General features: G+C 46.1%; 1 protein-coding gene across 2 annotated transcripts; it reads right to left on the bottom strand.

The window, feature by feature from the left end:
• Positions 1–658: 658 nt before the first annotated feature.
• On the bottom strand, positions 659–8,199 carry GPX7 (glutathione peroxidase 7). Of its 2 annotated transcripts, none has more exons than XM_069981618.1 (3): positions 7,911–8,199; positions 1,478–1,739; positions 659–1,168 (listed from the first exon to the last, which is right to left on the bottom strand). In XM_069981618.1, the coding sequence occupies exons 1-3, from the start codon at positions 8,046–8,048 to the stop codon at positions 1,005–1,007; spliced, it is 564 nt and encodes a 187-aa protein (XP_069837719.1). In that variant the 5' UTR covers positions 8,049–8,199; the 3' UTR covers positions 659–1,004. The 2 variants fall into 2 exon arrangements, with proteins under 2 accessions (XP_069837719.1, XP_069837720.1); XM_069981619.1 differs by lacking the exon at positions 7,911–8,199 and adding an exon at positions 6,699–6,756.
• Positions 8,200–14,792: the final 6,593 nt, after the last annotated feature.

Below are 14,792 nucleotides of genomic sequence, written 5' to 3'. Positions count from 1 at the left end.
TTTCCCCCATCTAGAGCGGAGTGGTAATGCGCAGCCACACGGCTCTATCAGCTCAGATAGTTGACCAAATTAAGTTTAAGGTTTATGAATTCCTTTAAAGGGGAACTCCAGAGGAAGTTAATCAACTGATGTCCAAAAGTTATCCAGATTTGTAAATGTACATCTATTTAGGAATCTGCAGTCTTCCAGTACTTATCAGCTGCTGTATGTCCTGCAGGAAGTGGTGTATTCTCTCCAATCTGACACAGTGCTCTCTGCTGCCACCTCTGTCCATGTCAGGAACTGTCCAGAGCCGCAGCAAATCCCCATAGAAACCCTCTCCTGCTCTGGACAGTTCCTGACATGGACAGAGGTGGCAGCAGAGAGCACTGTGTCAGACTGGAAAGAATACATCACTTCCTTCAGGACATACAGCAGCTGATAAGCACTGGAAGACTGGAGATTTTTAAGCAGAAGTAAATTACAAATCTATATAACTTTCTGACACCAATTGATTTGAAAAAAAAAAAAAAAAAGCTTTACCTCTCCAGGCATGATGGGAACTGTAGTTTTGCGCCAGCTGGAGGGTTGCACTTTGACCCCTGTGCCGCCAACCCAGAACGATATCTAATACCCAGACGCCACCGAAATAACACAAGGAATTTAGTTTCGCTTTTTTTTTTTATTGGAAAAGGTTCTAGTAGCAAATTTGGCCATTTTAGTGGTCACAAAAAAAAATCTAAAAAAACAAAGTGTTGTGATGGTTGTCAACGCCCTTTAAGATGAGGCGTGAAGCCAGCACCGGGCCTCCACAGCTTCCTTATTGCAGCATCCTGGGAAATCCTTGAGTCATGGTCGGTGCTTCTCACTGTCCTATTACCAGGGATAGCCACCTATTCCATGGCAGCGTTACCAGCCAATCCGTGTGCTGCACCGGTGGAGGGCGCCTCTAAGAAGACGGCCTGATGGCTCCTTATTATGTCCCATCCCCTGAGCTGCCATGTTACAGTCACACACACCGGGTGTCACAGTTCTTCTTTCTTCTTCAGGATCAGTTTCCGCACCATGTCCATAACATGAGGCTTCACCTCCTCCACAGAGACGCCGGGACCCCAGGCATTCACCACTTTTCCATCCGGACCCACAAGAAACTTCCAGAAGTTCCAATCCGGCTCTTTGCCAAAGGATTCTGACAACATGAAAGAAAGTGCAAAGATATCAATAAGAAGAATATATGAGATGGTAAAATAAAGGGGCACTCCGGGCACTGTGTCAGACTGGAGAGAATATGGCACTTCATGCAGGACATACAGCAGCTGATAAGTACTGGAAGACTTAAGATTTGAAGTAAATTACAAATCTCCGCAACTTTCTGACACCAGTTGATTGGAAAGATTTTTTTTTTTTTGCTGAACTGCCCATTTAATTGGTCGACCCCTGATCCTCCTGGACACCACGCGGCACATACACGCGTCACCGCCACGACCGCTCTACTAACCTGTCAGATATTTGAAGGCAGCGTTGGCTCCGGTCCCGGTCACCGCTATCTTGCTGAACATGGGGAAGGAAACGTTGTAATTCTTTTTGACAAAAGAATCGATCTCCTTTTCGCTGTTTGGTTCCTGATGTCCAAACTGGTTACAAGGGAAACCCAAGACGTTGAAGTGGTAAGGGCCCAGGTCCCGCTGCAGCTTCTGTAACGCCTTGTAGTGGCCATCGGTATAGCCACATTGACTGGCCACATTCACAACCAATGTCACCTAGGGAGATGGAGAAAAGAGGCATGAAGGTGCAATACAGTGCAAAGAGGCATGAAGGTGCAATATGGTGCAAAGAGGCATGAAGGTGCAATATAGTGCAGAGGCATGAAGGTGCAATATAATGCAAAGAGGCATGAAGGTGCAATATAATGCAAAGAGGCATGAAGGTGCAATATAATGCAAAGAGGCATGAAGGTGCAATATGGTGCAAAGAGGCATGAAGGTGCAATCTGGTGCAAAGAGGCATGAAGGTGCAATATAATGCAAAGAGGCATGAAGATGTAATATGGTGCAAAGAGGCATGAAGGTGCAATATAATGCAAAGAGGCATGAAGGTGCAATATAATGCAAAGAGGCATGAAGGTGCAATGTAATGCAAAGAGGCATGAAGGTGCAATATAATGCAAAGAGGCATGAAGGTGCAATATAATGCAAAGAGGCATGAAGGTGCAATATAATGCAAAGAGGCATGAAGGTGCAATATAATGCAAAGAGGCATGAAGGTGCAATATAGTGCAAAGAGGCATGAAGGTGCAATATAATGTAAAGAGGCATGAAGGTGCAATATAATGCAAAGAGGCATGAAGGTGCAATATAGTGCAAAGAGGCATGAAGGTGCAATATAATGCAAAGAGGCATGAAGGTGCAATATAGTGCAAAGAGGCATGAAGGTGCAATATAATGCAAAGAGGCATGAAGGTGCAATATAATGCAAAGAGGCATGAAGGTGCAATATGGTGCAAAGAGGCATGAAGGTGCAATATAATGTAAAGAGGCATGAAGGTGCAATATAGTGCAAAGAGGCATGAAGGTGCAATATAATGTAAAGAGGCATGAAGGTGCAATATAATGCAAAGAGGCATGAAGGTGCAATATAGTGCAAAGAGGCATGAAGGTGCAATATAATGCAAAGAGGCATGAAGGTGCAATATAATGCAAAGAGGCATGAAGGTGCAATATAGTGCAAAGGGGCATCTAGATGTAATATGGTGCACAGGGGCATGAAGATGTAATATGGTGCACAGGGGCATGAAGATGTAATATGGTGCACAGGGGCATGAAGATGTAATATGGTGCACAGGGGCATGAAGATGTACTATAATGGTGACTGTATATAATATAATGATATATGCCAGGCTTGTGTTCATGGATAAACCTGCAGCACGGCTATGAAGAAGACCTGACCGCGTACAGCTGAATGAGCTGCAGCTCTAGACGTCTCCTGATTTCCCCCCGACACATGTTGGACGTTGTTCTCGGTGGACGTCTGTGATCTTAGACCTTTACCGATCGTCAGAATGAGGAGGCGGCCGTGCTCCAGCGCACACTGCGCCCTTATAGCTTCACCCTGATCGCCCCGACGTCAGCTTCACTCCGACATGCGGAGAGCTGGAGCCAAAGAGGCGGCATGGTAATCGGAGGGGGTCTCAGCCCAGGGGACCACCAATCACGTATCCTGATATAGCGGATTTCAAATGATATTTAAAGGGACAGATGCACTTTAGGCGGCAGAGGTTATCAGTATGAACAGGGTCCAGTCACCCGGCTTCACATCCCTTTAGGGCTAAAGTCCCACAAGAGGGAATCACTTTTAGAGGGTTTGTTCACATGACACGGCCTATGGGGCCGCCTTTACAGTAATATATCCCCTAAAATGAGGTAAAGTCTGTATATACAGGAGTTCCCAGACAATTACATTTATATCCGTATGACTGCTGGGAACTCTATAAATAACGTACGTGAAGGCAGGAACCTGTCCTTATAGCGCCACCTATAGGTACCCTGTTGTGTACCGGGAATCTACATAGACCCCAAAACAGCCGCCTATAGATGGTTGTATCTGGGACGACTGATAGCCCTGCTTTGTTTTATAGTAAACCTAAAAATGTGAAGAAAAAAAAATATATATTGAGTAGCAGCAGTAAGACGCAACATGTCCTCTCTACTGCCACAAATGGATGTGTAGGGAACTGCAGGGCAACCCAAGCTCTAGTACTCTCAACACAGTTACATATCACTAGTATTGCTGCATGCATCCTGATGTCTATATAATACATTTTACCATTAGAATAGATATTACACTGGGGGAGCTGCCTGTGTCACTAGTGCTGCAGCCTCCCCTGATGTCTATATAATACATGTTACCATTAGAATAGACATTACACTGGGGGGGAGCTGTCTGTGTCACTAGTGCTGCAGCCTCCCCTGATGTCTATATCATACATGTTACCATTAGAATAGACATTACACTGGGGGGAGCTGTCTGTGTCACTAGTGCTGCAGCCTCCCCTGATGTCTATATAATACATGTTACCATTAGAATACATGTTACCATTAGAATAGACATTACACTGGGGGGAGCTGTCTGTGTCACTAGTGCTGCAGCCTCCCTGATGTCTATATAATAAATGTTACTATTAGATTAGACATTACACTGGGGGGAGCTGTCTGTGTCACTAGTGTTGCAGCCTCCCCTGATGTCTATATATTACATGTTACCATTAGAATATACATTACACTGGGGGAGCTGTCTGTGTCACTAGTGCTGCAGCCTCCCCTGATGTCTATATAATACATGTTACCATTAGAATAGACATTACACTAGGGGGAAGCTGTCTGTGGAACTAGTGCTGCAGCCTCCCATGATGTCTATTCTAATGGAGACATGTATTATATAGACATCAGGGGAGGCTGCAGCACTAGTGATACAGACAGCTTCCCCAGTGTAATGTCTATTCTAATGGTAACATGTATTATATAGACATCAGGGAAGGCTGCAGCACTAGTGACACAGACAGCTTACCCCAGTGTAATGTCTATTCTAATGATAACATGTAATATATAGACATTGGGGGAGGCTGCAGCACTAGTGACACAGACAGCTCCCCCAGTGTAATGTCTATTCTAATGGTAACATGTATTATATAGACATCAGGGGAGGCTGCAGCACTAGTGACACAGACAGCTCCCTCCAATGTAATGTATATTCTAATGGTAACATATATTATATAGACATCAGGGGAGGCTGCAGAACTAGTGACACAGACAGCTCCCTCCAATGTAATGTATATTCTAATGATAACATGTAATATATAGACATTGGGGGAGGCTGCAGCACTAGTGACACAGACAGCTCCCCCCAGTGTAATGTCTATTCTAATGATAACATGTAATATATAGACATTGGGGGAGGCTGCAGCACTAGTGACACAGACAGCTCCCCCAGTGTAATGTCTATTCTGATGATAACATGTAATATATAGACATTGGGGGAGGCTGCAGCACTAGTGACACAGACAGCTCCCCCAGTGTAATGTCTATTCTAATGGTAACATGTATTATATAGACATCAGGGGAGGCTGCAGCACTAGTGACACAGACAGCTCCCTCCAATGTAATGTATATTCTAATGGTAACATATATTATATAGACATCAGGGGAGGCTGCAGCACTAGTGACACAGACAGCTCCCCCCCCCCCCCAGTGTGATGTCTATTTTAAAGGGGTTGTCCGGCGATAAAAAATTATTCACAGAATAACACACATTACAAAGTTATACAACTTTGTAATGTCTGTTATGTCTGTGAATGGCCCCCTTCCCCGTGTCCCACCACCCCCACCCGTGTACCCGGAAGTGTGGTGCGCTATACATTACCTGTCACGTGCCGACCACGGTCTCCGATCCTCAGCAGTGACGTCTTCTTCGGGAGGCCGGCAGATCTTCCCGAGTGCCGGCCGCCCTCTGCAGCGTCATCCGAAGCTCAACCGCGATTGGCTGAGCATAACTGTGCTCAGCCAATCGCGGCTTAGCAGCTGATGACATGGCCGCGTCATCAGCCGCTCAGCCGCGATTGGCTGAGCTCAGTTATGCTCAGCCAATCGCGGCTGAGCTTCGGATGACGCTGCACAGGGTGGCCGGCACTCGGGAAGATCCACTGGCCTCCCGAAGAAGACGTCACTGCTGAGGATCGGAGACCGTGGACGACACGAGATGCGGTGAGTATAATGCACCACACTTCCGGGTCTAGCGTGGGTGGGGGGGAAACACGGGGAAGGGGGCCATTCACAGACATAACAGACATTACAAAGTTGTATAACTTTGTAATGTGTGTTATTCTGTGAATAATTTTTTATCGCCGGACAACCCCTTTAATGGTAACATGTAATATATAGACATAAATGGAGGCTGTAGCACTAGTGACACAGACAGCTCCCCCCAGTGTGATGTCTATGCTAATGGTAACATGTACTATATAGACATCAGGGTATGCAGCACTAGTGACACAGACAGCTCTCCCCAGTGTAATGTCTATTCTAATGGTAACATTTTAATATATAGACATCGGGGGAGGCTGCAACACTAGTGACACAGACAGCTCCCCCCAGTGTGATGTCTATGCTAATGGTAACATGTACCATATAGACATCAGGGTATGCAGCACTAGTGACACTGACAGCTTTCTCCAGTATAAGGTCTTAAGCAGCCCTGCAGTTCCTTATGCAGCCATTGGTGGCAGCAGAGAGCAGTGTCACCCCTAACTGCTGCTACTCAAAATAAAAATGTAAAAATTCTTTAATAAACTTATATTACGCTGTTTTATAACTTTAATAAAGAAATGTAAAAAACAAAGAACTTGTTCCCGGAATACCCCATTTCAATTTCTATGGGGGTCAGACGCAGTAACTACCTCTAGGTGGCAATAAAGAGTTTTTTTTCCTTCAGGAACAGTTCCCTGCTATCTCCTATTGCCTGTAAGATTTCTTACTCCCCATGATGAAGCAGAGCCCATTATGTACTCTCAGGGTCCTGAGTGCAGAACTCCCTCATTTTTAGGATTGCTGGGGGGCCACAACATCTGGACCCCCACGGTTAATATAACACGTCTGATTAACAGATCATCAAGATTATCTGATAGAAAATTCCTCGAAGTGAAGAAGCAAAATACTAATACAACCCACACAAGGCGCTGGTAGAGACTCTGTATGGAACCCGTACATGTATCCACAGTCTGCAGTGCAATGTGCTGGACGTTCTATGACAGCGCATGCCACGTCCACAGGCTGCTGGAGGGAGGGAGGGTGCTTCATTCCATTGCAGCTTAACCCCTTGGTGCTCAGACAAGAACAGACAAGCACAATGCAACATCTAGGTGACATCACAGTGAGAAGCTTTACAGCCCGGGACATAAAGTACCTTGGTTTATTGGGGATAGCTGACAAGATAGTGTGAGAGGAGGAATGGATGAGCCGGGCGTCCTATAGGGAGGAAGGTACACACAGCTGGTTAGTACAGGAGTCAGATGTTAGATTTACATGCAGACAGACATAGAGGGTGATATATATCTTTTCAGAATTTGCTATTTAGTTGCTGGAAAGTTCCATGCAATGTTCTAGACCATTGAGTGGTCTCAAGCTGTTGCAAAACTACAGCTCCCAGCATGCCCGGACAGCCGTTGGCTGTCCGGGTATGCTGGGAGCTGTAGTTTTGCAGCTACAGAGTTTTGTGCAGACAGATTTATTGCAGGGTTCTATTACTTTTAGTATAGAACATGTTCTATGCAGACGGATCTACAAAGTTTTAAGTAGTAGATAGATGTTCTATGTGTAGAGTTCTATGAAGCAGATGGTATGTACAGGCCCAAACCTGGTTAGGAAATGTGTTCTGGAGATGTTGTGCCAATATTGCAAGGTTCTAGATGTGGTAAATACAGGTTCCAGCTGCTTACAGGACCGTTCTGTGCAACCGATAATGTTGCATTCAGTTCTGCAAGGTTCTAGGTGTGGAAAAAGTGCTATGTATTATGTAAGGAAAATTCTATGACGATACTGTATTGTAAGGTTCTAGATGAGTTACATATGGGTTCCAGCTTGTTACAGAAAAGTGTTAATGTGGCAAATATTATGTAAGGAAAATGCTATGATGTTCTACAGATACTGTATTGTAAGGTTCTAGGTGTTGCAGATTGTTGTTATATACGGGTTAGAAGAAAGTTCTATGCAGCAGCTAGCTATATCTACTGCAAGGTTCTAGCGATCTATGTAGCAGATGTAATGCACAGGTCCAGCTTGGTTCTAGAACGTTCTATACATTATGTAGATAGATTATAAAGTCTAATAGAATCCATGAAGGTTCTAGAGCAATTGTTAGAGCGGTTGTGTGGCGGCACTCACCGACCCCCGGTACTTCTCCAGAGACACCAGTTTGCCCCTGATATTCACCACCTTGAAGGTGTAGAAGTCCCGGCTCTTCTGCAGGGAGGGAGCCAAGAGGTGCAGCAGCAGCAGCAGCAGCAGCACGGGGGAGGACATGGCACCATAGAGACCTCACAGATACTCAGCTCCACGAGTGCAGCTCTGAAGGAACTGCGGGAGGACTGGGGGGGGGTTAACCCTTCAGGAGCCGGGCAGACATCCATCAGAGATGTGGGATCCGGTCATCGCCCCTCCTCTACAGCAGGAGGCGGGTGCAACGTGCTGCAGAAACCGCAGGGTCCTCGGAACTAGTGCTGCACCAGCGCCCCCTGTCCTGCAGTACCGCCCCAGTGTAATGTCTGTCTGTCCATAGGCTGCCATGTATATTACACCAGCGCCCCCTGTCCTGCAGTACCGCTCCAGTGTAATGTCTGTCTGTCCATAGGCTGCCATGTATATTACACCAGCGCCCCCTGTCCTGCAGTACCGCTCAGTGTAATGTCTGTCTGTCCATAGGCTGCCATGTATATTACCCCAGCGCCCCCTGTCCTGCAGTACCGCTCAGTGTAATGTCTGTCTGTCTGTCCATAGGCTGCCATGTATATTACCCCAGCGCCCCCTGTCCTGCAGTACCACCCCAGTGTAATGTCTGTCTGTCCATAGGCTGCCATGTATATTACCCCAGCGCCCCCTGTCCTGCAGTACCGCTCCAGTGTAATGTCTGTCTGTCCATAGGCTGCCATGTATATTACCCCAGCGCCCCCTGTCCTGCAGTACCGCTCCAGTGTAATGTCTGTCTGTCCATAGGCTGCCATGTATATTACACCAGCGCCCCCTGTCCTGCAGTACCACCCCAGTGTAATGTCTGTCTGTCCATAGGCTGCCATGTATATTACACCAGCGCCCCCTGTCCTGCAGTACCGCTCAGTGTAATGTCTGTCTGTCCATAGGCTGCCATGTATATTACCCCAGCGCCCCCTGTCCTGCAGTACCGCTCAGTGTAATGTCTGTCTGTCCATAGGCTGCCATGTATATTACCCCAGCGCCCCCTGTCCTGCAGTACCGCTCAGTGTAATGTCTGTCTGTCCATAGGCTGCCATGTATATTACACCAGCGCCCCCTGTCCTGCAGTACCGCTCAGTGTAATGTCTGTCTGTCCATAGGCTGCCATGTATATTACACCAGCGCCCCCTGTCCTGCAGTACCGCTCAGTGTAATGTCTGTCTGTCCATAGGCTGCCATGTATATTACACCAGCGCCCCCTGTCCTGCAGTACCGCTCAGTGGAATGTCTGTCTGTCCATAGGCTGCCATGTATATTACACCAGCGCCCCCTGTCCTGCAGTACCGCTCCAGTGTAATGTCTGTCTGTCCATAGGCTGCCATGTATATTACCCCAGCGCCCCCTGTCCTGCAGTACCGCTCAGTGTAATGTCTGTCTGTCCATAGGCTGCCATGTATATTACCCCAGCGCCCCCTGTCCTGCAGTACCACCCCAGTGTAATGTCTGTCTGTCCATAGGCTGCCATGTATATTACCCCAGCGCCCCCTGTCCTGCAGTACCACCCCAGTGTAATGTCTGTCTGTCCATAGGCTGCCATGTATATTACACCAGCGCCCCCTGTCCTGCAGTACCGCTCCAGTGTAATGTCTGTCTGTCCATAGGCTGCCATGTATATTACACCAGCGCCCCCTGTCCTGCAGTACCACCCCAGTGTAATGTCTGTCTGTCCATAGGCTGCCATGTATATTACACCAGCGCCCCCTGTCCTGCAGTACCGCTCAGTGTAATGTCTGTCTGTCCATAGGCTGCCATGTATATTACCCCAGCGCCCCCTGTCCTGCAGTACCACCCCAGTGTAATGTCTGTCTGTCCATAGGCTGCCATGTATATTACACCAGCGCCCCCTGTCCTGCAGTACCGCTCAGTTTAATGTCTGTCTGTCTGTCCATAGGCTGCCATGTATATTACCCCAGCGCCCCCTGTCCTGCAGTACCGCTCAGTGTAATGTCTGTCTGTCCATAGGCTGCCATGTATATTACCCCAGCGCCCCCTGTCCTGCAGTACCGCTCAGTGTAATGTCTGTCTGTCCATAGGCTGCCATGTATATTACACCAGCGCCCCCTGTCCTGCAGTACCGCTCAGTTTAATGTCTGTCTGTCTGTCCATAGGCTGCCATGTATATTACCCCAGCGCCCCCTGTCCTGCAGTACCGCTCAGTGTAATGTCTGTCTGTCCATAGGCTGCCATGTATATTACACCAGCGCCCCCTGTCCTGCAGTACCGCTCCAGTGTAATGTCTGTCTGTCTGTCCATAGGCTGCCATGTATATTACCCCAGCGCCCCCTGTCCTGCAGTACCGCTCCAGTGTAATGTCTGTCTGTCCATAGGCTGCCATGTATATTACACCAGCGCCCCCTGTCCTGCAGTACCGCTCCAGTGTAATGTCTGTCTGTCCATAGGCTGCCATGTATATTACCCCAGCGCCCCCTGTCCTGCAGTACCGCTCCAGTGTAATGTCTGTCTGTCCATAGGCTGCCATGTATATTACACCAGCGCCCCCTGTCCTGCAGTACCACCCCAGTGTAATGTCTGTCTGTCCATAGGCTGGCATGTATATTACACCAGCGCCCCCTGTCCTGCAGTACCGCTCAGTGTAATGTCTGTCTGTCCATAGGCTGCCATGTATATTACCCCAGCGCCCCCTGTCCTGCAGTACCGCTCAGTGTAATGTCTGTCTGTCCATAGGCTGCCATGTATATTACACCAGCGCCCCCTGTCCTGCAGTACCGCTCCAGTGTAATGTCTGTCTGTCCATAGGCTGCCATGTATATTACCCCAGCGCCCCCTGTCCTGCAGTACCGCTCCAGTGTAATGTCTGTCTGTCTGTCCATAGGCTGGCATGTATATTACACCAGCGCCCCCTGTCCTGCAGTACCGCTCAGTGTAATGTCTGTCTGTCCATAGGCTGCCATGTATATTACCCCAGCGCCCCCTGTCCTGCAGTACCGCTCAGTGTAATGTCTGTCTGTCTGTCCATAGGCTGCCATGTATATTACACCAGCGCCCCCTGTCCTGCAGTACCGCTCCAGTGTAATGTCTGTCTGTCCATAGGCTGCCATGTATATTACCCCAGCGCCCCCTGTCCTGCAGTACCGCTCCAGTGTAATGTGTCTGTCTGTCCATAGGCTGCCATGTATATTACACCAGCGCCCCCTGTCCTGCAGTACCGCTCAGTGCAATGTCTGTCTGTCCATAGGCTGCCATGTATATTACCCCAGCGCCCCCTGTCCTGCAGTACCGCTCCAGTGTAATGTCTGTCTGTCTGTCCATAGGCTGCCATGTATATTACCCCAGCGCCCCCTGTCCTGCAGTACCGCCCCAGTGTAATGTCTGTCTGTCCATAGGCTGCCATGTATATTACCCCAGCGCCCCCTGTCCTGCAGTACCGCTCAGTGTAATGTCTGTCTGTCCATAGGCTGCCATGTATATCACTGCTCAGATGCACCACAGGGAATGGGCTGAGCTGTAATACCTGGGACAATACCAGGGAGGGCGCTGTTTCCCTTTAACCTAAACATGGATTCACACTATTTTTGTAACATATATAAAGAGGTTGTTCTAAAAAAATAAAAAAAAAATCTTTCAAATCAACTCCTGCCAGAGATTTGTAATTCACCTCAATTAAAAAACCTTCAGTCTTCCAGTACTTATCAGCTACTGTATGTCCTGCAGGAAGTGGTGTATTCTCTCCAGTCTGACACAGTGCTCTCTGCTGCCTCCTCTGTCCATGTCAGGAACTGTCCAGAGCAGCAGCAAATCCCCATAGAAAACCTCTGCTGGGGGTGTGGCCTAACTGGCAAGGAGAAAGGACGTGCTGTGTGGAGCTCCTCACATATATTGATAAATATACTTCCCCAGGACTCATATTGCTCCTAAAACTGCCTAAACATACACAGGGGCATACCACAAACTACTCTGTCAGCTGTGGAGCGCTGCCAGACTCAGATGAAGTTCTTCCTGACTGGTGAGAGGGGAGAAAGATCACCTCCAGGAACCCAGAAAGCAAGTGACTGGTAAGATCAGCAACTAACAGAGCACTGTATAGTGCCTGACTGACCTATACTGCCAACTCTAAGTCACACTGGCACTAATCCCCCTGCCACATATATCCATCACAGAACAGTGAGCACACTTACTGCTGAAGCTGCTACTTTCCATGTGCTGCAGACTGAGGGCGGCCATCTTCTTTTTCTGATACCCACAGGACCAGAGCAAAATAAGACCTGTCTGCACTATAATTAGTGTCTGCAAAGATATCAAGTGGACACCTATGCACATATATACCCTCTCTGCCCTCTCATAACAGCTCCCAGAACATAAAATAAGCAAATTAATAAAATACTGTACTGTACAACAATACTATACTAGAAATTATATACATCGCCACCTGCTGGATAAAAGTGGTACTGCTTCCCACAACAGCTTTTGAAATATAGTGCAATATAGTACAATTTGACATTGATATTCCTAGACAACAGCACCATCTTAAAGTATATTGACTCACGTTCTTCCTCCTAAATACTCCTCAGACTATTAACCAAGAGTGAATACTCTAATTTTTACGGGATCTCCTATAGAAATCCTACCTTTATCATCTACAATCTCAACCAATTTTTAAATCATTTCTGACCTAATGACCTACTATTAAAATAGTGACTTACCCGCGAACCTATCTTACCCATACTGCATTCATCAAAATTTGATGGGACAAATTGGAAATCAGAAAGCTTTTACCAACAAGCCAAAAACCAATACCTGCAAGAAACTATGGATAAATCTAACAAAAAGAAAAATGGTACCGCAAAAGATGCCAAAACAGTTACTCAAAAAACAGTGATAACAGACGAAAACGAAAACAGCACAGGTGCCTGGGACAGTGAAGATGAAAAAGCGTCATCTTCAAGCGAAGTTACTTATGCTAAAAGTTTTCTGAAACAGCTATTACAAAAAACAATAACACCTGTTATGACTGAGCTTGCAGACATTAAACAAGATATACGCCATATTGGAAATAGAGTCGAAACCCTGGAAACCACACAGGCTTCGATACTAGAATACAACGCAGCTTCTTCCAAATGCTTTGCTGAGCAACAAAATCATCTAAATCGATTATATAGATTGTTAGAAGACCAAGAAAACAGAGGACGACGCAACAACTTACGCTTCAGAGGCATTCCGGAAAGTGTTGCCCCTGAAGCTATTCCAAAGGCTATACAAGAAATATGCAACTCTATTCTGGAACAAGACTTATCAACTACAATCACTATAGAAAGAGCTCACAGAGCACTACGTCCCCGACCAAAACCAGCTGAGCCCCCAAGAGATATAATTTGTCGGTTTCTGAATTTTCAAGATAAAGACCAAATTCTACAAAAAGCCAGAGAATTGGACTCTATCCAATACGAAAGCTCAAATGTTACTATCTTTCAGGACTTGGCTCCAACTACCCTACTCAAAAGGAGGAAACTTAAACCTTTAACTGATTGGCTTAGAAACAAAAAAATCCCTTTTCGTTGGACCTTCCCGTTTGGAATTTCATTTGGGTATGAAGGCAGAGGAATCGTAATTAATGACTATGCAGATCTGGAAGAAAAATGTTCTAACATGGACATCCCAATCTCTGAGATAGAAAATTGGGACACAGTACAAAATCTTTTCTCTTTGCCAACGGTTGAATCTTCTTCAACATGGGAGCAAACTACACCAAGACAACGCAAAAAGAAACGTAACATTCGAGCCACCCCTGGGAAGAGTACTCGAGACCCACCTTGAACTTTAGTTCCTTCCCCTATTCTAAAGTGCTACTTTCTACATGTTGGGTTGTAAATTAAGTATTTGCAATATTTCCAGTTTTATATGTGTTTGTATCTGTTAATTACTACCCTTACATTGGAACCAGAATGTTTTTCCTCTTACTCGAGCTATTTAGGCTCGCGGGTATACTTACTTATGGTTTATATTGACCATAATATGTCTAATATGGATGTACCTAAACTTCTATTCTATATTTTACAGTTCTTCTTTTTACCGTTTAAAGTTAATACTAAGGTTACTGATTTACATGTTTGTGTAAAGGAATACACTACTTTATATACTATTCCGATATATTGGGAAATAAATCATTTTTCTGTTTTTCATCAAAAATCTAAACTATGGATACATTTACATTAATAACATACAATGTTAAGGGACTAAATTCTCCACCAAAAAGACGCCAAATTTTCTCCTACTTAAAAAAAGAAAAGGGCGATATCTTATATTTACAAGAAACACATTTTAAGAAAGACCGTTTCCCTGACCTATCCCGTTCAATTTTCCCAACGTGGTATCACTCCGGGTCTGAGTCTTCAGCCTCTGGAGGAGTCAGCATAGGGTTCCATAAAAAATTCCCTTTTAATTACCATAGCCAGCTTTCTGACCCAAAAGGCCGCTATATTTTTATCAAGGGTAATATAGGGGACCAAACTTATACCTTTGCTAATCTATATGCACCAAATTATGGTCAGGTAAACTGGCTGATTGATTGCCTTAACCTTTTGATTTCTTTTCAAGAAGGCTGGCTCATCTTGGGAGGTGACCTAAACCTGACCCTGGAGCCCCTAGAAGACTCCTCCACTGGTAAGTCAGCTCTTTCATATAAGGCACTAAAATGCCTTAAAAACAAACTTCAGTCCAATCACTTGGTGGACCTCTGGAGATGTTTTCACCCACAGCAGAAAGACTACACATTCTACTCCTCTCCACGCAGTTCCTACCAACGATTGGACTATATATTTACCCTGAAAACACATATTCAAT

The sequence above is a fragment of the Dendropsophus ebraccatus genome, chromosome 8 (assembly GCF_027789765.1).
Source record: "Dendropsophus ebraccatus isolate aDenEbr1 chromosome 8, aDenEbr1.pat, whole genome shotgun sequence".
Classification (NCBI taxonomy): Eukaryota; Metazoa; Chordata; class Amphibia; order Anura; family Hylidae; genus Dendropsophus; species Dendropsophus ebraccatus.
Note: the sequence above shows the minus strand (reverse complement) of the source record. Positions and strands in the feature narration are given on the sequence as shown.

Coding starts and splice junctions, on each gene's coding strand:
- GPX7 (XM_069981618.1), bottom strand. CDS start 8,048: ATGTCCTCCCCCGTGCTGCTGCTGCTGCTGCTGCTGCACCTCTTGGCT. Junction 1,740..7,910: donor TGGAGAAGTACCGGGGGTCG/GTGAGTGCCGCC, acceptor CCATCTCCCTAG/GTGACATTGGTTGTGAATGT. Junction 1,169..1,477: donor TGCCTTCAAATATCTGACAG/GTTAGTAGAGCG, acceptor TCATGTTGTCAG/AATCCTTTGGCAAAGAGCCG.